Source organism: Dipodomys merriami, unplaced genomic scaffold, assembly GCF_024711535.1.
Source record: "Dipodomys merriami isolate MVZ:Mamm:240054 unplaced genomic scaffold, mDipMer1.0.p SCAF_34, whole genome shotgun sequence".
NCBI lineage: Eukaryota > Metazoa > Chordata > Mammalia > Rodentia > Heteromyidae > Dipodomys > Dipodomys merriami.
Window position 1 is genome coordinate 1076367 of NW_027204937.1, and position 22884 is coordinate 1099250.

The 22884-nt window shown below is 52.2% G+C and overlaps 1 protein-coding gene across 1 annotated transcript; it reads left to right on the plus strand.

The window, feature by feature from the left end:
• Window positions 1-2342: 2342 nt before the first annotated feature.
• Window positions 2343-22727, plus strand: LOC138803517 (proprotein convertase subtilisin/kexin type 9-like). The gene is made up of 15 exons (XM_069987626.1): window positions 2343-2567; window positions 3178-3216; window positions 4835-4945; window positions 11043-11333; window positions 11755-11943; window positions 12736-12910; window positions 15785-15927; window positions 16133-16274; window positions 16421-16617; window positions 17302-17485; window positions 17841-18014; window positions 18278-18426; window positions 19310-19478; window positions 20997-21175; window positions 22524-22727. Exons 1-15 carry the CDS (start codon window positions 2343-2345, stop codon window positions 22725-22727), a joined length of 2571 nt encoding a protein of 856 aa, XP_069843727.1.
• The last annotated feature ends 157 nt before the right edge of the window (window positions 22728-22884 follow it).

Consider the following 22884-nt stretch of genomic DNA (forward strand, 5'->3'; position numbering starts at 1 on the left):
ATCTCATAGGGAGTCACTGATAGAGATGGAGCCTGAATTCAGGCCTGATGTGCTTCTGACACATAACCAAGATCACCCTGGCCTCTGCTGCCCTCTGGCTCTGGCTCTGAGGACTGAGCTTCAGAGATGCTCTGCTTGGCTAGGGGAAGCTGAGAGCACCGACCTGTCTCTGTCAGGGGACAGAGTGGACAGAGTGGAGTGACAATGCAGTGGGAAGGCCATGCAGCCCCAGGAGGACTGTCCAGCTCTGCCCTAGGACCACCTGGGCCTAGAACCACCCTTGGTTTTCTTATCATTCAAGATTTCTAGCCTTTTACTTGTCACTTCCTAGTGCTGTGACCTTGGGCAGGGTAGTTTGTCTCTGACCCTCAACTACCAAAGGTGGGACCATAACGATAGAGCACAGGACACTGGGCTCTGCACCAGCAGCTGGGCTGGTGTACTGTGGGCTCAGGCCAGTTTCAGACCCTAAAGTGAGGTCTCCCCACCAGGCCTCCTGGCATCATAGGGAGGGTCAGAGGAGTTTACTATCAGAGCCTGGCAGGCCAGGAGCCTACAATAATTGAGTGACAGCCAGGGAAGCCCATGTGTTCAAGGAAAAAGACCATGTCTGCCTGGAGCCTCAGCTTAGAGTCGGGGTCTGCTTAGGAGTCTGAGACCCCATGCACCTCCATGGAACTGGTCTCTATTTCGCCCTCATACCACATGGTTCCCTTTGTAACACCAAGTGAAGAAACACAGGACTGAGAGGCAGACCTGGGGTCCAGGCCCAGCTCTACCACTTAATTTACTCACTGTGTGAGAGCTCAACCTTGTCATCTATGAATGGGTACAGGGAGATCCCCTGGGGGCCCTTTCTGAGATTTGTGGGTTCTCATGTGTGCCCCCAAGGCACACAGGCCAGGGGAGGGCACTGAGGCTGGCTGAGTGGATTGTTGCCCACCTGCCTGGTCTCTCCCTTCCTTCCTTCCTTCCTTCCTTCCCTCTCTCCCTCCCTCTCTCCCTGCCTCCCTCCCCCTCTCTCTCTCTCGGCCCTCAGTCCCAGCTCCCCCATGTCAGGCTATGGGAGGAAGCCACCTATAACCAGAGCCTGCCCACCTTTAGCCATATCCAGATGAAGGATGGGCTACAGCGAGGATCCCCGGCCCGCTGCTGACCCTTGAGCTGAAATTAGGAGCCAGAACTGGAGGAGAGGGTGGCTCTTGTGATGCTCAGAGCTGGATGGAGGCTGCCATGGTTGTCCACAGGAGTTTGGACTAGAACCAATGAGAAGGAACCCAAGCTCAGGGCAGGCGAGTGTGCAAAGGAGGGGGGGGGCTGTGGGGTCACCAAGGGTGGGGGGCACTTGGGAGTGAGGGGCAGGCAGCAGGGGATGTAGGACACAAAGACAGCAGCAAACACATGAGCAGACTGTGCAGACGGGCCTGGCTGCAAAACCAGCTCTTTGGCTGTGTCAACTTGGCAATTCTCTTACTCTCTGGAGCCTCAGTTTCCCCAACGGAATAGTCATTCCCACTACCCAGCTGTGTTGTGAAGCTTGGAGTAATACATTTCTGATGCCTGGCACACAGTAGGTCCTTGCTTTCTCTGGGTGTTTGTCATGAGTGCTGGAGGACAAGGAAGCAGAGGACGTGAGTCCACTGCTGTCAACCTCCCAGTGACCACAGGCCAGGCTGTCCCCCTGCACGCCTGTGTCTGCTTGCTTGTGACTGAGCTCCTGACTCATCCACTTGTTTACTCATTCCACTGTTAGAACCTGGCACAAGCTCCCTTCTAGGCCTGCCTGGGCTCCATGCTTCCAGAACTCTATCTTGTCTTGTGGGGCAAGCAAAGGAGATAACAGAGGGACTCCTGGGGTGACAAGTGTTGTGAGAGACCAGAGGAGAAGAGGGATGGCTGGAGATATGGATGACTGGAGGTGTAGTCTGCACAGTAATCTAACAGCCCTGTTTTGAGCACCTACCACATGCTGGGCATTGTGCAATGTGCTTTGCACATTGTTATCAGCTATGACTCTCAGAAACAGGCTCAGCAGTGCGGACTCTTATTTCTCCTCACCTTCCAGGGGAGGAAACTGAGGCTCAGAGAGGTGAGCTTTTTCTCCTCAGGCCTTGCAGCTGGTGGCTGTGATCAGGACCCAGGCGATCTGACTCAGGGGACTCTTGATCTCCTTGTTTTTGCCCCTGCCTCCCCCCAGTTTGTCCCTTGGCTCTTGTGCCCTTGACTTCCTTCCAAGATGACTGGACATGGACTCCAGTGAAGGCGGCAACCCTAACTCATCTCCAACTGACAGGGAGGAGCCGCGCTCTTGGCCACAGAAGCCACAGGCTCAAAGGGGCCCAATGGACCCCTTTCACGACTTTGCCCTAATTGATGACACCCCCACATTGGATGACACAGCCCCAGAAAAGCACACTCAGGATGCAGCCCAACTCCAAAGCTGGCAGCCATCTCTGAGAGCAAAGGAAAAGAAGAAGGATTCTCTAGTCCCAGGCCCCTTAGAACTCAAGGAGCAAGAGGAAGACTTGTACTATGGGCTGTTAGATAGCCCTGAAGCCCCCATCCCAGCAAGGAGCTGGACTTTGAGCCTGACACCCAGGGCTGACGTGGTTCTCTGCTCCCCCATTTCCAGCCTGGCAGCTCTGCTAACCCTAAGTGACCTGACAGGGCCTCAGTTTCCCTATCTGCCAAATGAGACTGGATGGAGAGTCAAAGGAGACAGAGGATGACTAGAGTGTTCTAAGAACTGCAAAGGTGGAGATAACGACTCTCAGGGGACCATGGCTCTTCCAGCTTCTTCCTGCTTGAAGAGCCAATGAGATTTGCTGAGATTTTCAGCAGCTGGATTCTTGTCTCCTCAAATACGGCCTCTGACAAGACCCCTCTGTGGTGCTGTCAGGGCCCTGGTCCTGCATGAAGGGTTCCTTCTTAATCCGTTTCGGTCCCCTGGTGGGTGGTGTGATCCATCCCACTTAGAGCTGACTGGGTTTGTTCCTGGTCCTGTCCCTTCTGGGGCTCCCATGATCCTTTAGTGGGATGCATGACTAACCTCCTCAGACTCGTGACTTTACTCTTGGACAATCCCCCCACCCACCCCGCCCCTACCATCCCACCAATCCACACACATAATCGTTCTACAAATTCTATCCTTATTCTGATGCCCATGCCCTGGCCTAGCTGCCCTTCTCTATCAAGATGCCTTTTGATGAGTTGAAGGTAATTTTGCGTTTGCCTTTGCCTTACTGATATCCCAGCTTCCTAGCATAAGGGAGTCCTCACTTCCTGAGTTCCCCTGGGGACAGGCACATTTCTCACTGTGGCTTGCCTCCTGCCTCCTGCCTATGGTGCCACCTCAGCCTTACTTACCTCAGTCTCCAGAGTTCTGGAAGCCCAGAATTGGTAGCCTCTGAGCACAGGTAGAGCACCCTAGTCCCCTCAGACAATGCCACCACCTTGAGTTTCCAAATTTGTACTCACAGCCCCTTGACTCTCCAGTATTCACATTTCTTTTTTCTTTTGCCTGTTATAGTGCTTGAACTTGGGGCCTGGGCTCTGTCCTTGAGTTTTTCTGCTCAAGGCTTGCTCTCTACCACTTTGAGCCACAGCCCCACTTGCAGTTTTCTGGTGGTTAATTGGAGATAAGAGCCTCATCGAATTTCCTGCCTGGGCTGGTTTTGAATTGGGCTTCCCAGATCTCAGGCTCCTGACTTCCTATGATTACAGCCTTGAGCTACCAGCTCCTGTCTCACATTTTCCTCCCTCCCTCCCTCCCTCCCTCCCTCCCTCCCTTCCTCCCTCTTTTCCTTCCTTCCTTCCTGCCTTCCTGCCTTCCTTCCTTCCTTCCTGCCTTCCTGCCTTCCTGCCTGCCTTCCTGCCTTCCTTCCTTCCTTCCTTCCTTCCTTCCTTCCTTCCTTCCTTCCTTCCTTCCTTCCTTCCTTTTTTCTCTTTCTTTCCACCTCCCTTCCTTCTTCTTCTTCTTCTTTTTTTTTTTTTTTTGCTGTTAGCAGAGATTGAACTCAGAATCCTGTGCTCTCACTTGGCTTTTTCTTCGTTGCTCCTATTTGAGCCACATCTCCATACCAATAGTTTTCTGGTTAATTGGAGATAAGCATCACTGATTTGTCTTCCCAGGCTGGCTTTGAACATCAACTCTCAGATCTCAGCCTTCTGTTTAGCTAGGATTACTTGCATGAGCCACCAGAACCTGGGTGGATGTTGACATTTCTCAATAACCTGCAGACACCTCAAAGCCAGGCAAGAAGGCTTCAGGACAACATCACAGCTCCCCTGAGACCACCAGGAGCAGGCCTAGGAGCAGGAAATTAAGCTGACCAGCCTGATTCTGTTTGTTTCAAAGGGCATTTGCTGAGCATCTGCCATGCCCCGGGTACTCAGCTGGGGACTGCAGGAGGAAAGAGACATGAATTCTCCATGTGGCCATGGAGACTAAAGGACTCACCACCCAGGGACCTTGCAGAGCAGAAGCAGAGATGGGAAGAAAAGGGCTGACACTCCAGGGGAGCAGAGTGACAACCACGTATGCCTGAGGTCATTGAGGGGACAAAGAGCCTGAGCAGCTGGTGCAGGTCTTGCTGTCACTGTCCATGGCCTTCCAGTCCCCCTGCTTCCTGTGGAGCTGGGCAAAGCCCTGGGCAGCCAGTCCTGAGCTGGGCCTGGTGCTGCTGACCCATAGCAGGTCTGTACACTCACATTCTGCCCTGGCTGCCTCAGAGTGGAGCCCTTTACCTGGGCTGGGCCTCTGCATGGAGAGTGGGGGTCCCTACCAAGGGAGGGAGATGCCCTGTAATATGTCAAAAGGGCCTGTTCCCCCTAGATCACACCCTCCTCTCCCCGGGCCATTTCTACCTCTGCAGTGGCCGTGCTCAGCTCCTCCTCTGTACTGATGAGACGCAGGGTGGGCGTTCTTGCTCGTGCCCAGGTCATGGTGAGGGGAGGTGCAGCCTGTTCCTGTGCTCTGCTGGCCAAGGTGGGGCACCTGTGACCCCATCAGAGAAGGCCCGCACCAAGGCCTGAAATGAAATCCCTGTCAACAGGAAAAGAGTCGCCTTTATTTACCTGCAAATTAACTTCTGTGGAACACCCATGCTCTTAGGGCAGGGTGAGTGAGCAACTGTGGGGCAGCAGTTACAACTGCACAGTGCTGTGACAGTGCGTGGTGTGTGCTGTGATGGTGTGTGCTGTGACAGTGTACAATGTGTTCTGTCATGGTGTGATGATGGTGTACCAGTAGGTGGTATCATGGTGTGTGCTGTGATGGTGTATAATATGTGCTGTGATGGTGTGTGATATGGTGATGGTGTGATGTGACAGAATATTGTGTGAAAGTGTGATGATACGATGGTATATTGCTATGGTGTGAGGAGTCAGTGTGTGGTATGACAGAATATGATGTGACAAGGTATGGGGTTATGATATGTATCGTGATGGTGTAACAGTGTGTCGTGTGATGGTGTGTGATGTGAGTGTGTGGTGTGATATTGTGATGGTAGGTTGGTGTGATAATGTGATGGTATGACTGTGTGATGTAACAGTGTATCGTGTGATGAGTATACTTTGTGACAGTGTGATGATGTATGGTGTGATGGTAGGAGGCAGTATGTATTATGACTGTATATGGGGTGATGATGTGATAGTATAATGGAATGACTGTGGTGTGACAGGGTATTTGTGATGGTATATGGTATGACAATGTGATGGTGTGATAGTATGAAAGTGTGTGGTCTGATGGTGTGTGATGTGACAGTATTCAGTGTGTCGGTGTTGTGCGATTGTATGGTGGTGTGATGGTATAATGGTGTGTGGTATAGTGGCCTGGTGGTGTGGCAGTGTGATGGTGTGGTGGTGGGATGCTATGGTGGTATGTTGGTCTGGTGGCATGATGGTGTATGATGTGGCATGATGGTGGTATGATCCATGATGATGTGATGGTGTGGTGTGATGATGGTGTACAGTGTGATGGTATGGTGGTGTAATTGTATGGTGGTGTGATGGTGTGGTGTGATGATGGTGTACAGTGTGATTGTATGGTGGTGTGATGGTGTGGTTGTATGATGGTGTACAGTGTGATGGAGTGGTAATGTGATGGTACGGTGGTGTGATTGCATGGTGGTGTGATGGTGTGGTTGTATGATGGTGTACAGTGTGATGGTATGGTGGTGTGATCGTATGGTGGTGTGATGGTGTGGTATGATGATGGTGTACAGTGTGATGGTGTGGTAGTGTGATGGTATGGTACTGTGTTAGTAGGGTGACATGCTGGTGTATGATGTGAAGATGTAGTGTTGTGGTGATGTGGGGTGATGGTGCATGCTGTGGTAGTATGGTGCCATGATTGTGTATATGATGGTGTAATGCTGTGGTGGTGTGGTGGTGTGGTGTATGGTTGTCCAGTGGTGTACAGTGTGATGGTGGTATGATGGTATGGTGATGTGGTGCATGGGGCCCTGGCTTTCCTGTTGGAAGGTCTCTTGGTAGACACTGCAGTGTGGCCTTGCCTAAGCCAGGAGCTTCCCCTTTGGTCACAGTTCCACATATAGGAGTGGCTAAGCTACCCTGGAATTTATGCAAAGGAGGTGGTCTTACATATGTGCCAAGATGCACTGATAGAAGAGTGCTGGCTGGACACTGATAATGCCCAGAGATAGGGGATTGGCTAAACAGATGCACCCCAGCTCTGCAGGGGGAGGGCATACCACCATCCAATTGTCCTCCTCCTGGGTGAACCAAGTCCCCTCCCACTTGCTCACTCTATTGAGCATGGAGTAGAACTGCATTTTTATGGTTCTTTCTGAGTTTCCTTGATAAATTCCTATCTCCAGTTTCAGAAACTAAGTAAGCTGCTTAGAGGCAAGGACTTGGTGCCTAGTTAAGTGTCCAGTGCAGAATGTGCTCAGTAAATCCATGTGAAGTGAATGACAGGCTCTGGAGTGGCACATTCCTCCTTGCTCCTCACTGCCACCCCAGCTTTAATGCCAACCGGGAACATGCCCTTGGGAGGTTGGATCCAGATCAGCAGGCAGGGTGACACAGTTGGGTGTTTGCCTGGCAGGGGCTTGCTGACCGCATACAGCCCCCCGCCGCATCTCACGCATCTCATCCCGTGCTTTGTGCATGGATCAGAAGCTTTGCCAAAGCCACCATCTCACTTGGCTTCACCTGTCCTAGTAAGTTTGGAGATATTGTGGCCACTTTACCAATAAGTAAATTGAGAGTGGGGAGCGTGTTGTAGTCTGGACACAATGAGTTTAGTTGTAGAGCCAGGATGCAAACTCAGTGTCAAGGCCTGTCTGTGCTGCCTCTATAACTTTCTTCATACTCTTCATATTCCCCAACCCCAGCACAGAAGCCTCTTTAGTGACCCTTGGGTCTGAAACCACCCTGTCCACACCTGCATGGAAGGGAGTGAAGATGGAGAGAGGGAATCACAGCCAGGGGGAGGTCTTGAGGAAGTGTCCAGAGAGGGCTTCCCGGAGTAAGTGATTTTGCAGTCCCAAAGGGTATTGAGTCATTTGAAAGGAAGAATGCTTGGAGGAGGGAACAGCATTGCCTAGACACTGATCTAGCCCTGATCTTGGGACACACACAGCAGGAGGAGCTGGCTCAGCTGGGGGTCCCTGGGCCACCCACCCCCTGTGTGGCTGCCCCGTCCCCTACTACCCACGGGCCCCTGTGGGTTCTTCTCAGGAGCTCTGAGAAAACTTCCACACTTGGCTCATTTGTTTCTTTTTCTTTCTTATTTTTTTTTAGATTATCTGTAATCCTTTTATTCTTTTTATTTGAAATGCTTAAAGCAGAGAGGTTATAGTTATATACGTCAAGCAAAAAATACATTTCCTTTTGGACATTGTCACCCTTTCCTTCCCTCTATCTGAGTTTTTCCCTCCCGTCCCACGCACAAGGTGTATAGTTCATTTCAGCACAGTATCTGTGAGTACCATTGCTGCATTTGTTTATAAGCCAGATCTCTCAAGAGTGGGGGCTGCCTGGGGAGGGGACCTTTTCTACCTTGCACACTGCTGCCACCTAGTGTCTGTGACTCGTGCCGTGGCTGTTGTGTTCACTGTGATTATGGGCAGGCTCATAGGTGAGCAGGAAAAGAAAGGAAAGCGGTGGCCCTGGCTCCATCATCTAACCACAGTGCCTGTAAGGAGCTTCTGGGAAAGAGAGGAGAGGAGCATTTAGAGGCCCCCAAACTTTGTTAGGCTTAGAGAAGATCATGCACAAATGTGAATGAGTATGTATAGCAGAAAGCTAGTCAAGACTTCCTTTTGTTCAGAAGCTTCCAGAATCCCCCTACTCTCAGAAAGTGCCTGTCCTGTCTTGGTCTGAAACATTAAAATCGACCCTGCACGCCCCACCCCAGCATCTCCAAGTGGACCCTGCTGTGCTCTGTGGATGTGCTGCCTGTTACAGCTGGACCACAATGTTGAGCTGCCTCCTCCAGGAAGGCTGCTGGGACGCACTGCCCTCTGTCTGGGCTCCCCCACACCTAACCTGCCTTTCCTGTGTGCTTTGCCTCTCTTACCACCATGCTCTTACCACCTCCCTGTGGGCTTTGGTGGGAAGGCTGGAGCAGGTGCTGCCCAGGCTGAGGTGGGCCCTGCCCTGCCTGACTGTCAGGCTGCAGGCTGCAGGGCCTCACTCTGGCCACTGGGTGTCCTCTGCTGGTTCAGCTGGGCACTGCCACTGCTTCCCACAGAGTCTCCAGAACTTCTTATGGAGAAAGAAGCTCTTAGCCTGTCCCTCTGTCTCTCCCCCTTCCCTCCCTTCCTCTGTGCTCTAGGTCTCCTGGTCCTATGCTAGCAGCCCCCATCCTCAGCAGCCTCTCTCCACATGCCCTTCTGACAGTTAGAAGTGCAGGCAGCTTTTCCTATTTGCCAGCCCTTATTTCACCTGGGCACTGAGCCACAGAGTGCCCCCTCTCCATCCTCTTCCAGCTCTGTTAGTCCAAGGAGAAGCCTGGGGCTTCTGAGGACAAGATACAACCTTTAGCCCCCACCTCCGTCCTGCTCCTTGGGGCTCCCAAGAAACCGCTGGAAAAATCAGATCTGCTTTGCCTCTAGCCTCGTGATGTTGATAAGATATTTCTGGTCCTGAATTTCTCCATCTGTGAAACAGGGAGATGACCCCAGTTCAGTGTGCCCCTCAGGCAGGGCTAGATGCTTCAGAAGAGCAGACACGTTCTGACAAAGGTGCCAATGTACACGGAGAGGGGAGGGAGTCGCCTGACCCCTGTTCATCCCATGCCAGAACTGCTGAACGCAGACATGGAGACTCCCTCCTGTTCAGCCTCATCTGTCGGCACAGGAGAACATTGTCTATACCGATGTGCTAGCATGTGGAAGAGCACCAGAGCAAAAAAGCTGAACAAATATTCAAGTTCAAGGCACTGTGTTCAAGTCCATGTAGTTGAAAATAAGGGCTAACAGGGCCACCTTTCCGAACCTCCCAGGGAAAGATAACCTTTCTTTGCTTCTTTCAATACTTGGTTTTGAATTCAGGGCTCTAGGTTGTTTGGCTGGTGTGCCGCTTGAACCACCTCCCCAGCCCTTTTTGTTTTAGTTCAGCTACACCTTCACATTATCACTTGAAATTGCAGCTGTGAACTACCAAACCCAGCTTGCTTGTTGAGATATATAGTCTTTTTGCCCAGGCACTTGGAGACATTCTTGCTAGTGAAGAGAACTTTGTTGTTGTTTTCTGTCGGTCGTGGGGCCTGAACTCTGGGCCTGGGTGCTGTCCCTCAGCTCTTCAGCTCAAGGCTAGCACTCTACCACTTGAGCCACAGTGCCACTTCTGGCTTTTTTTCTGCTTAGGTGGTGCTGAGGAATCAAACCCAGGGCCTCATGCATGCAAGGCAAGCACTCTACCACTGAGCCACCTTCCCAGCCTTAGTGAAGAGAACTTTGTTGGGGAAGCTGCCCAAAGGGGAACAGCAGATACACTTGAGTGCCAACAGGTGACAGGAAAGAGAACTTCCACTTGATAATTTCAGCCAACAATTGAACACAGCCACTCTTTCTGTGCCAGAAAAGAAGAAAAGGAGTGTACTCCATCCCCATGACGCTGACAACCCTACTGCTCTGGTGCTGTTCTGGTGCTGGTGTGGTGCTGGTCCTGGTCTTGGGAGATTCTGCAAACAGGTGGGAAGGGCAGCAGCTGGGAAACCCCAGGATCCCAGCTCAGCACTGAGAATCTGCCAATCATGCTCAAGCCACTGGGGAGGGCCCCCATGTGCTGGGCTTCCAGTCCCCCCTTTCATCGTCTGCCTGGAACATAGTAAGTGCTTTCTGGATGCTTGTCCCTTTGGGTTCTTGGACATGTGCCTGAAAGAAATGGCTACAAACTCAGTCGCTTGCAACACTGAGATGTGATTGCATCTCTGTGGCATTTTCCCAGATTCTAAGATCTAGGTTCTGTAGACTGGAACTGAGAACCCAGGCTATCCCTCTTTGTGGAGGCCTATGTGGGGTTGGGATGCAGGGCACAGAAGGAAGAGGGGGAAGGCCAGAGAGGGATCCAGGCTAAGTTTAGGGTGCTAAGTTAGGTGGTGGGAGGAGTAGGTGGGAAGTGAGGCCTCTGCCATCAGACTGAGTGGAGTCACAAAAGTCAGAGTGGAAGGGAACCCCGAGGGAGTGGTGGGAAGAGCTGGATGATTACTCAAGGCCAGGGGCGGTGATCTGAGGGCAGGACTGGTGTCCAGCTAAATTAGGATTGGGGATATTTTTTTACAGCCCAGCTTTCTACCGGGGGCAATGTGGCTCTTATGGAAGGCAGGATGAGACAGAAACTGGATGCTTCAGGTTTGGGGGGGGTGAGGAGGGGAGTGTGCTCCATTAGTATTTAATCAGATGGGACCATCCCAGGTTCTGGGTATACATCACTCTGCATCCTAGGTTTCACCTGACTTGGGAGTGCTGGGCTGAGGGCAGGTACCACACAGCTCCTCTCCAGATCAGAACCTGGAGGAGTAAGCCAGACAGCCTGGCTGCCCTGCCAGTCCTTGTGCTTGGTCCTCTCAGGTCCTGGTTCTGGGTGTCAGTGCCAGGGTGCAGATCTCTCCTCCTTCCCTGATGGGCTTCTATGGCTCTGGGTGGTTTCTGTGGCCGCTACCACCCCTGCTGTTGCTGCTGCTGCTACTGGGCCCCGTGAGGACCGGAGCCCAACAGCAGCTGAACCAGTCTAGAGATCAAGAGGAACCATTCTGGTCCGGAGACCAAGAGGAGCTGGATGGAGACAGAGAGGGATCTGGGTTTATCCCGCCATGGGAGATCCACCACTGGCCAACAGCCGCCATGTACAAGAGCTCTGAGGTATGGGCAGAGGGGGGTGAGGCCCCGGGTGGATGCTATTTCTTCTCCAGGCTCGGTTTCCCCAGTGAAGCAAAGATCCCCAAGAACTTTCTGCTCATTTAGCCACTAGAGCTGCAGGGAGTAGCCATAGTTTGCACCTGAGTCTCAAGAGAAAGGATCTGGGGAGAGACCAGGGTGGGTGCTGAGGGTCACCCACAGTTCCCCTAGGGGATGGATGCCACGTTTGGAAGCGTGTGGATCTGTTTGTGGGTGATGTCAGTGGGGCTTTGTGTGTGTTGTGGAGAGGTTTAAGCCTCACCAAGTCAGCTGGCATCTGTAGTCTCTCTATGTCCCTGGTCTCTTTGGCTCTAAGTTGATCTGTACACAGGGAAGGGGTCTTTCTTTTGATGTCCTCATGCTCCTTTTCCTCCCTTGGGGCCAGAGTGCCTGGAAGGTGCCCAACACCTACCTGGTGGTGTTCATGGAATCCGAGAGGCAGCAGATGGAGAGTATTGTCCAACGCCTACAGAGCCAGGCTGCCGACAAAGGCTTCATGTTCGAAGTGCTGCATGTCTTCAAAGACCTCTTTCCTGGCATCCTGATAAAGTCAGATGTGAGCATGCTGGACCTGGTGAGTCCCTGCTCAGGCATACACTTCTACAGGCTGGGGAGAGGCCTATGTATGCTCCCAGATGGAAACTCAGGGGACAGAAGACATTGAGTACTGGTGCGTCTCTAGCTCAGTAATGCCAGTGATGCCAGTGATGCCAGCCTCCTCAGGCAGCTTCCTTGTTAGCCTGGCCAATTCCCCTATGGAACTTTGTCCATTCACCCTCATTTGAAGCAGAAGGGATGCCAGTGCAGAGGGACCACACAGTTAAGGTGAGAGAAGGGTCAGGGATGGGCCAGGATGATGTGTGAGTAGGGTATGATACAGGGCAGGGAGGGGACTGAGCACACACATCCTGCTCTCAGTTCCTGCAGGTATCCCCTGCCCCCTTTGTCTAAGCACCCAGAAGCCACTACCAGCGGGCCTAGACATAAAGGACTGGAGAGAAAGTGGGCACATAGGATGGCTGGTGCTGACATCCTGATTTGGGCATGTAGTGCAGGCCCAAGGACTTCCCCCACTTTCCAGCCTGCCTAAAACTGGCACTGCCTGGCTCCCAGATGAGATGTGGAAGCTGAATCCCTCCTGCCACTCATGTGGGCTCAGCTACCAGTTGTGGGGGCACTGGTCCCAGCTTCCTCCACTCCCAAGCCTAGGAGAGCAGTGAGGACCCTGGTTTGTCTTCAGGTCCACAGGAGGGGGACTGTGGGTGGGCCATGCTGGGGGCACTGGTGGGATCAGGTGCGGCAAGTGCTGGGTACTGCTGGCTAAGTGACTCATGAAATTGAGATCCTGTGTCGTTGGCATCCACAGGTCCTGAATCTGAGGCAGGTGAAGTTCATCGAGGAGGATTCCTTTGCGTTTGCACAGAGCCTCCTGTGGAGCCCGCATCTGATTTCCCCTCAGCAGAACCAGATTCGGAGCACACTGTGGAACCTGAGGCGGATTTCTCCTGAGTGGAACCAGTCTCATAGCTTCAACCACAGCAGTAAGACCACAGCTGCCATGGCCCACATCTCCTCCCTGTCGTGGGACTTGGCCTTCTCTTCTCTTTCCTCTACTCTTCCACTCTGGACTGCGCTCCCTCCTGGGGCTCTGTACACAATTCAGGAACATTCATCTCTTCTACCCTCTTTTTATTTTTTCTTTCTTCCCTTCCCTTCCCTTCCCTTCCCTTCCCTTCCCTTTGCTTCCCTTCCCTTCCCTTTCCTTCCTTTCCCTTCCCTTCCCTTCCCTTCCCTTTCCTTTCCTTTTTAAATTAGGGCCTTGAATTCAGGGTGCTGAGTGCTCTCCCTTAGTTTTTTCTATTCAAAGATATTACTCTACAACTTGAATCAAAGCTCTACTTCCAGCTTTTCTTTCCTGGTTAATTAGAGATAAGAATCTTACAGACTTTCCTGCTCAGGCTGGGTTTTGAACTGCCACCCTCAGATCTCAGCTGAGTAGCTAGGATTACAGGCCTGAGCCACTGGTGCCTGAATAACTACCTTCATAATTCCTTCTCTCATCTTCTCTCCAGCAGGCCACTCTTGCCAGAGGAGGAGCCTGGACTTACAGTCTCTGGTCTCTTTAACTCTCAGTCCTCAAAACAAGACCAGATCTCCAGAGCTTCCCCCATCTAGGTCTCTGTCTCCCCGGCATCCAGGCCTCTCTGCCCACATTTCCCTCTCCCTGTGCAGAGAGAGGCAGAGGAGGAGGCTGGGAAAATGGCTGTGTCTGGGTGGGTGTCACAGTGACACTGAGCTGGGGAAGGCAGTAAGGGCACCTGATTGGGAGAGGATCGGAAGCTCTGGCTGGACCCTGTAGTGTTGGACGAGCCTGTGCAGATCTGGGTTTGGTTTGGTGCTGGGCCTCAGGTCTGGGGGTGAGCCCAATGCCTTCTCCTTATCCACGGATCTCAGGGTCTGAGGAGACACCTCCCTTTCTAGGCCTTTCTCTTAGCTGTGAACAGGCTGTGATCAGCCTTGTCCTCCCCACTGTTTAGAGGCTAAGGGGAAGCTGAGGCAGTGTCTTCAGGACTGGAAGGTGGATGATGGTGGCAGGCTGTCATTTGGCTCTGCCCCAGCTTCCCACCTTTGTGTGGTTTCTTGCTTTCTCCTCGTACCATTCTCTTTTTCCATTTCTCTTTCTCTTCATTGACTTATTCTATTTATCTGATGGGTGGTATTGGGCTTGAACTCAGGGCTACCCATGTGCTCAGCTTACTTGTTCACCCTGGCACACTGCCACTTGAGCCACATCTCTAAGCCTGGCTTTTTACTAGTAAATTGGAGATGGAATCTAGAGGACTTTGCTGCTTGGAGCTGTTAGTGCTTCAGATCTCTCTTTTCTGAGTAGCTAGGATTGTAGGCATGAGCCAAATTCATTCTTGTTGTTTTCTCCCTTACAGTCTTAGGCTTTGCATTCAGGGCCTCATGCTTGCTAGGCAGGTCCTCTACCAGTTGAGCCATTTATATATTTGTTACTTTTCAGGTAAGTTCTCATGTTGATGCCAGAATTATGAGACCTGGACCACAATCCTCCTTGTTGTGCTTGCTGAGTAGCTGGGATGACAGGCTTGTGCTACTGCACCTAGCTTTGGTTGAGATGTGGTCTTGTGAACTTTGTATCTGGGCTGGCTTTGATCCACCCATTCTCAGACTCACAAATAGCAAGGATTACAAATGAAAGACACTTCGCCCAGGTTTCCTCTTCATTCTTGTGTGACACCACTCTGCATTGACTTAGGGACCACTGGTTCATCCAGCATGACCTCACCTGGAGAATCTTCTCTTGATCTACCTAGAAAGACCTCTTTTCCAGATAAGATCTGGTGCTGGTACTAAAGTTTGAACCCAGGGCCTCACATTTGTTAGCTTACTACTTGAGCCATACCTTTAGCATCCAGATAGGTCTAAAAGGATGTGGCATGTCTTTTCTGGGGCCACTGATGATTAGCTTTTCTACAAGTTCAAAGTAGACACAGGAGCCCATCCTGGCCTCTGGGGATGCCCAAGATGGCCTTGTCCCTACCTGGAGGAGTGGGGAGATGGCTAGAAAGCATTGTCTAGAGGCTTCTCAAGGGACTGGCTGAAGGAGACCCTTTAGAACCTGTTGGAATGGGACAGCGTACAGCAGGTGCCATCCTTATGGACAGGTATAAAGCAGGCTGGGCAAGCCCGAGGCTGTCCCTTCATTCATAGAGAGGCCACAGCACAGGTGACAAGCCGGTTGGATATCCTCAAACCCAAACCTTGTAAGAAGGGGAAATGGGAGGAAACAGGTAGAACTTGGAGGTGGCCACAAACCAAGGAATGTCAGCAGTCAGCATAAGAAGGAAGATAAGGTCCAGTGAGGCTTCTTTATCCAGAACCTTCAGAGGGAGTGTAGCATAACTGATCTTTTGATTTTGAATTTCTGGTTTCCAGAACAACAGTTCGAGTTGGTCACAAGAGCAACCATAGAGCTTGTGCTGCTGTAATCCTGCCTCAGGAGAACCAGTAGTAGGAGCAGGTCACTGAGGCCCTGCCTCCTGGCTGCTCCCAGCCAATGACAGAGCTCAAGGTGGAGCTGGGCCATTTGAGTTGCTAACAAGACCCAGTAACAGGCAGAATGCTATTACGGAGTTTCTGATTCAATCTCATTGGCCAGCTACATGGCTTAAGACAGCTCCCCATCTCTATGTCTCATTGCCCTGGTCAGTAACATAGTCCATGAAAAGGTAGCTTGGGAAGACTTTTGGAAGATTGAGTTCATCTACAGTCCTTGAAACAGTGCCCACAATTAGTAAGCAGAGCATGCCATCATTGATATAAGTGAACTACATAACCTCACCCTCCCGGTTCTCCTCTTTCTCCTCTAACACAAATGTCACCATGGGAAGACCAGGACAACCCTGTGGAGGTATATCTCTTGGGCACTAGAATCCAGCCTAATCACCTGGAAATCAAGGACAGGATCAACATCTCTGACTTTGAGAGAGTGCCTGAGGAGGAGTGGCAGAACACCAGTGCGCCCAGGACACAGGTGAGTCATCCTTCCCCAGCCCATCCCAGAGGAAGATGAGGACCACCAGACCTGGAGCACCATGGCCACCCTCCCCAGCCATCACCAACCATCTCCAGTCCTCAGCTGTAGGCAAGGGAGCGCGGGCATTGGGGTCGATCCAGGGTCTGTTGGGAAATCATGAGGCGGGTGGCTTTCTCATCTGGTCCTTGTGTTGGTGGAGCAGGAGGGCAATTGTGAAGGCCATGGCACCCATCTGGCAGCTCTGGTCAGTGGCCAGAGTGTTGGCGTGGCCAAGGACATCAAGATACACAGCCTGCGTGTGCTCAACTGCCAAGGGAAGGGCACGGTCAGCGGCATCCTCATGGGTGAGTGGCAGACCCTAGCAGCCACTTTGGCCAGAAGCATTTGACTATCATTGGGTTAAATAATGAGCATCACTGCTGTTTTGGAGGGAAGGGGCTAGGAGAAGGAAGCATGTCCTCCAGACAGTCATATGGCTCTGTTTTCTCAGGCTTGGAGTTTCTTTGGAAAAAGCTGGTCTCCAATCCTTCCAAGCGGATGGTAGTGCTGCTGCCCCTGGTGAGTGGGCACAGTCAGAGCATCAACAATGCCTGCAAGCGCCTGGTAAGGGCTGGAGCAGTGCTGGTGGCCGCTGCGGGCAACTTTCAGAGCAATGCCTGTGCCTACTCTCCAGCGTCGTCTCCTGAGGTAGGTGCCAGCAGGGCTTCCTGCTCATGTCCTGCCTTGCAGGTTGTCAGAGCCCCAGCATCCCCAAACCCCAGTGTGACAAGGGGTTTGGCTAGCCCTGCCTCACCTTCAAAGGCCCTGCCACATTACCCCCTCCATCACATCCTCCCTCTGCGCCATCCCTCTCCTGCTGATTGACATTTGTAGAGCCACTGCTTTGTGTGGGGCTTATGTTGTCCTGGCAGTATCAGGGGGAGGACAGGTGTCCCATTTCCATGACTTCTGGGCCCTGGAAGGAAGGGAAGGTACAGAGGCAAATGGGCAGTGCTGCCGTCCCCTTTCCCTCTCCCTCCTCACGCTGCACAACCTTCAGATAGCTTGAGGGGGTCTTACAAAGATACTGAACTTACAACCACTAGCACCCAGCCTGGCTCACTCTGGGTTACCCTGACATCACTCTGGCTTCATGATGACAACACTGTCCATTCAGTGTTTGATTCCCCATTAAGTACAATCTCTACAGGACATCAGGCATCATGTCTATATCCTCTGGGAGCCCTGGGACAGCCAAGGGTATCAGTTGTACTCAAATGCCAGATTTTCCTCAGGAGGAGACACTTACATGGGGCTCAAACGGGTAATGTAGGAGTTGGTCAGTCAGCCCCCTGCAGCCTTTCCCTCAACAATTTGTCTGCCACATTCCAGGTCATCACTGTTGGAGCTGTCGATTCCCAGGACCAGCCGGTCACCCAGGGACCTCTGGGGACTAACTATGGATCCTGTGTGGACATCTTTGCTCCTGGGAAATGCATTGTCAGTGCCTCCAAAGACTGTAATGCTTGCTATGTAATACAGAGTGGAACTTCGCAGGCAGCTGCCCATGTGGCTGGTGAGTCACCATGCCACTGCCTGGGCCACCAGGATTCCAGCAGCCCCTTGGCCAGATCCTCCGTATGCCTGGCTATGAGCAAGAGAACCCAATGGGCAGACCTGATGGTGATGGTGCCATTTTGCATCACTGGGGTTTGGGGAATGAACAGGTGTTCACCTGGTGAACACAATGGCCAGTACCAAGGCCTGGAGGTAATAGGACAAGCTTTCACTAAGCAAGGGATTGCAGGTGGCTTCATTTTGGGAAGAGCACGTGATGTGTGCATGTGTGTGCATTTCTGTCCTAAAAGGAGTTCCCAGCTAGGACGGAAGGCCAGGCCATCACCTTGTCTGACCTCTCCCTCCTCCATCAGGCATAGCAGCCCTGATGCTCACTGCCCAGCCAAACCTCACTGTGGCTGAGCTGAGGCAGAGGCTGCTCCACTACTCTATCAGAAATGCTATCAATGACACCTGGTTCCCTGAGGAGGAGCGATTCAAGACCCCCAACCTGGTGGCTGCACTGCCCCCCCGCACCCAGGACACAGGTGAGCAGGGCAGGTGGGTAGGCAGAGGCCAGCCTGGGGTGTGAGAGGCCCATGTGGAGCTGACAATCCCCCACCTGGTCTACAGAAGGACTGTTCTCCTCAGATAGGACTCGGGGCCTGGGAGTATTGTTGCGACACTGACATTTTACCTAAAAGTTTCATGTGGTATCTTAACTCCTCTCCCTCACCTCAGACTGATGCTCTCTCTGGAGTCTCTGGGTGTCCTGTACCCCAGAGCCTCATTACTCATGACCTTGTTGCAGGTGAACAGCTGTTCTGCAGGACTGTGTGGTCAGCACCCTGGAACATCACACTGGCAGAACCTGCTGAGGCTGAGTGTAACCCAGAGGAGGAGCTGCTGGGCTGCTCCAGTTTCTCTCCTAGTGGGACACGGGTTGGCGAACATGTGGGGGTGAGCTCACCACTCTGTGTGTCCAGTCCTCTGTCCTCTGGATTCCAATCCCCATCAAAGCTTCAGAGGCCTGGGCAGGGCCAGGTGCTCCTGGGGGACTCAGGACAGACAGCACCCTCATGGCACAGGAGGGAAAGGACAGCGGTGGCTTCAGCTCTCTGCCTTGCCTAAAGCCATCTCAAGCTGATTGTTACTGGCTTATGCCTTTTATCATAATAATTCAGGAGGCTGAGATCTGAGGCTCATGGTTCAAAGCCAGCCAAGGCAGGAAAGTTCATGTGTTTCTTATCTCCAACTAACCACCAAAAAATAAAAAGAAAGAAAGAAAGGGAGCTGTAGTACCAGTGGTAGAGTGCCAGCCATGAGTAATAAAGCTAAAGGACAGCACCTAGGCCCTGAGTTCAAGTCCCAATACTGACACTCCTCTTATTTCCCTCCCCCCCAAAAAGCCATACCCAGGACCCTCAGTTTGGGATGACAAAGGCTCTGTGAGTTTGGAACCTCAAAACTGCAGATGCAGTTGATGGGGTTCCCAGAGCCTGAGTGGCCCTGGGAATGGTAAAGTGCTTGGAGGGTGAGGGGAATGAGCATTTCTGCACAGTCAATGTTAGGGAGGTTTCTCAGGAGAGGCCTGTGGAGTCAGGGAGCCCGCAGGCCTGTGCTGCTGTCTCAAGTCCCCTTGTGTTCACTTAGAAGTCATTGTCAGTGTTGAGAAGATTCATAGCTAAGCTGTGCATGACAGGACAGCCTGCCTGGGGGCTGAGGGCTGAGCAGTATTAAGGGTTCAGGAGCTGGAACTTGCAGACTGGGTCCCTCTCAGACCAGGTTCCCCAGGCCCCAAACCTCTTCATAACAATTTCTCATTCCTCTCTTGGTCTCTCAGTTCCTAGGGAAAAGACCCATTTGCCTGGCATTTGGAGATAGCCAGGTTTCTGCGGTGGCCAGATGCTGCCTGCTCCCCCAAGCCAACTGCAGCGTCCACACAGCTCCTCCAGCCTTGGTGGGGCTGAAGACCTACAACCACTGCCCGGATCCTGACCAAGTCCTCACAGGTAGGGGCTGGTCCCGCCAGGGTGAGGAGGATGCCCTATCTCCTGCTGCCCAGGAGACGTGTCCCACACACTTGGTCCCTATGAGTGTGAGCAAATGATTTGGGAGCCTCAGGACCCATAACCAACAGGATCTGCAACTTGCATGCTATGTAGCCTTGGTAGGTTCACCTCTCTCTCTCTCTTCACTTTCTTTTCCTCCCCTTTGTGGCAGTGATAAGAGGGATGGCAGATGGGCTCCAGCTTGGGCACCGGGAGCTGTTTACCAGCTGTGTGGTGGGGAGCCACAGTTCAGGCCTGTCAGAAGTGGGGCACAGCTCAGGTTGATTCCAATCTGCCACTCAGTAGCTGGCAAGTTCCTTCTCAGCCCTGTGCCCTAGTGTCCTCATCATGAATGCAAAGCTTTTAGCCTGGGACAGTGGCATTCTGATGGCCACTGTCTTTGACCATCACTCTGAAGTCCTTTCTCTGGGCTAGGGACCTTCTGTCAAAAACCTGCCCATGAAAATGGCTGGAAGTCATGGGTGAGGGCCCCCATTGGAGCTAAGGACTTTGGTTCTTGGGCTGGAGCCTGGCTCACATGGAGTTTAGTGCCAGGGATGGTTTGGGGGTACTATGGGCATTATCTTGAATCACTGGCTCAGGAGCTTATCTTAGACAGTTAAGTACTGGAGAACCAGAAGGTTCTGGAATAGTAAGGGTCAGGTAAGGTTAAAAGCTGGCTGGATTAGAATTCTCAGCAATCAGATGAGCCCAGTGGCTGGAGCCTTGTCCAGGACAAGAGCTCCATGTGGCTGCTGGCCTGGCAGGAAGCCTGGCCTTTGGCAAAGCTGGCAGAACCACAGGCACTCATTGCATAGCCCATGCCAAGTTCCATTTGCAGGTAAAGTTGCCGGGTGTCTTTCTTAAAGCCACAGAGCAGGGGCAAGGGCTCTGGTCCTGGTTATCATAACCCTAATGTGGGCAGAGCCCGGGTCCTGCATGGGCAGTACAGGGACTTCCCAGGCATGTTCCTGCTTCAGCTAAGCAGTATCTCTCTGAGTGGATGGTATTGCCCTGGCTGTTTTAACAAATAGGGAAACTGAGGCTTGATGAAGTCCAGCAAACTGTCCACAATTTTACAGTCAGGTACCTGACTCCCAAGCCCACAGACCCAGGCTCAGGCTCATCTCCCTGGTGATGGATGCGGAGGCAGCCTGAGGTGGGAGGGGCTTAGGGTGAGAAGCGGCTGGACATTTCAGCCTGGGACCCTTTCTCTATGGCTCCCCTTCTTTGGTGGAAAGGAGACCATGTGTTTCCCAGGAATCTATGGCTCAGAGTGGTTGAGCTGCTTTCCTACAAGTTAGGTCAGTTACAGAACTATGCCAGAAGTCCTGCTGCTCAGGCCAAAGGCTCTTCTACTCAGAGCTACTCCAGTGTTTTCCTGGTTTTGATCCTTACAGAGAAAGAGGTGTGGTTGAGGAAACAAAAATAGAGGGTTTCGCGCATTCCAATGTCTAAGCTGTTCCTCTTCTGCCTCAGGCTGCAGCTCCCATTGGGGGATAGATCTTGATGTCTATCAGTATACTTCAAGGAAGGAAAATCCTCAGACCTGCCAGTGTGTGGGGCACCCAGAGGCCAGTGTCCATGCTTTTTGCTGCCATGCTCCGGGACTGCAGTGCAAAACAAAGAAGTACAGGCCATCACGCCTCCTGGAGAAGGTGAAGGGTTGGGGTTACAGAGATCAGGTAGAGATGGCTGGGCCTGCATCCTCTTGGGGTGGTCAGTGGACAGGGGAGGACCTGAGCACCTGTGCTGTCATGTGCAGTGTGTGTGTGTGTGTGTGTGTGTGTGTGTGTGTGTGTGTGTGTGTGTGTGTGTGTGTGTGTGTGTGTGTGTGTTGGGGTTGATTTTGCTTCTGTCCAGATTAGTAAGTTTGCTCTCCATGTCCCCTGTATCCCTTTGAGGATAGCACACATAAAAAATGCAATGCCGAGGCTGGACATAGTAATGTAATGCTGTGTCTTTTATGCCTGCTACTCATAAGCAAGAAATAGGATCTCAATTGGAGACCCACCTGGACAAAAAAAAAAAAAAGTGAGATCCTATCTGAAAAATAACTAAAGGAAAAAGGACCAGAGTTGTGGCTCAATTGGTAGAGAGCCTGCTTAGCACTCAGAAGTTCAAGCCCCAGTATTACCTTAAATAAAAAGCAAGCCAGGAGTCTGTGACTCATACCCATATTCCTAATTATTAAAGAGGTTGAGATCCGAGATTGGGGTTCAAAGCCAACTTGGGCAAGAAAGTGAGTGAAACTCTTCTTTAACTAACTGCCCCCAAATTAATTTAATTAACTACTCAAAAATCCAGAACTGGAGCTGTGGCTCAGTTCTGAAGTTCAAATCCCAGGACTGGCATACACACACAAACACACAAATGCACACTCACTCTAAGGCATGCAAACACACGCACACGCACACGCACACACACACATACACACACACAGAGCAATACTTCTGCATTTCACAAACCTACTGGGAGTTGTTCATGGCTGGAATGCCTGAGCAACCATGGAAGGTTGGAGGAGGAAGGAAGATCCCTGAAAGGAGAAAGGATCACACTTGTCGTCTTAGAGCAGGAGAGCTAATTTTTAGAGCCCATGGCAGGTGAGGTTTGGACCTGTGAGTGATGTCTATGGTTTGGGCTGGGCTGGAACAAGGAGTGGAGGGCTGTCCCAAGATCTTGTGGAGCCAGTTGAAAGATAAGTTGCCATTACTGGGTGGGGAAGGCTGTGGGAGGTGTGGCTTGTAGGGAAGTGGGAAGGGCTTTGGTTTGTTAAGATGTCTGTCTGGGCCCCAGTGTCCTGGTAGGCTGGGACTGAAGCACCCTGAGGGAGTGGTGGGCAGTGTTGGACACAGCCCCTTTGGGGTGTGAGGTGCAGAACCAAGCCAGGTGTTCACAGTTTGGTCCCCACTGAGGGTGGCTGGGAGGGACAGTGTAGCAGGTGGCTTAGAGACCTGACCATGCATGCTGGACCTGGCCTTACTTGTCCTCCCTGGACTCTGGCAGGTCACCGTGAGCTGTGATGCAGGCTGGACCCTGACCAGCTGCAATGCCCATCCTGAGACCTCAGTCACCCTGGGAGCTTTCCCTGTGGACAACACCTGTGTGGTGAGGCACCGGGATCCTGACGAAACAGAAAGGACTAGTGAGGAAGGACAAGTAACAGTCACTGCCATCTGCTGCCGCATCCAGCCTTCAGGACAAGCATAGAGTGGATGGAAAGAACTCAACCTGCCAGGTGGTGCTGACTGGATTGAGAGGAGCCAGTGTTAGCAGGAACAAATGAGGGTGACCAGTGTTGGGGACCCCTCACTTTGTAGAAACTCCTTAGGAATTACTGACTGAGAGTGCCAGCCCCAGCCAGGAC

Bases quoted from the DNA above. Each gene is read 5' to 3' on its own strand.
- LOC138803517 (XM_069987626.1), top strand. From the start codon at position 2,343: ATGGACCCCTTTCACGACTTTGCCCTAATTGATGACACCCCCACATTG. The intron at 3,217-4,834 runs GTAATTTTGCGT...TGTTCCCCCTAG, and splicing joins TGCCTTTTGATGAGTTGAAG to ATCACACCCTCCTCTCCCCG. The intron at 16,275-16,420 runs GTGAGTGGCAGA...CTGTTTTCTCAG, and splicing joins GGTCAGCGGCATCCTCATGG to GCTTGGAGTTTCTTTGGAAA.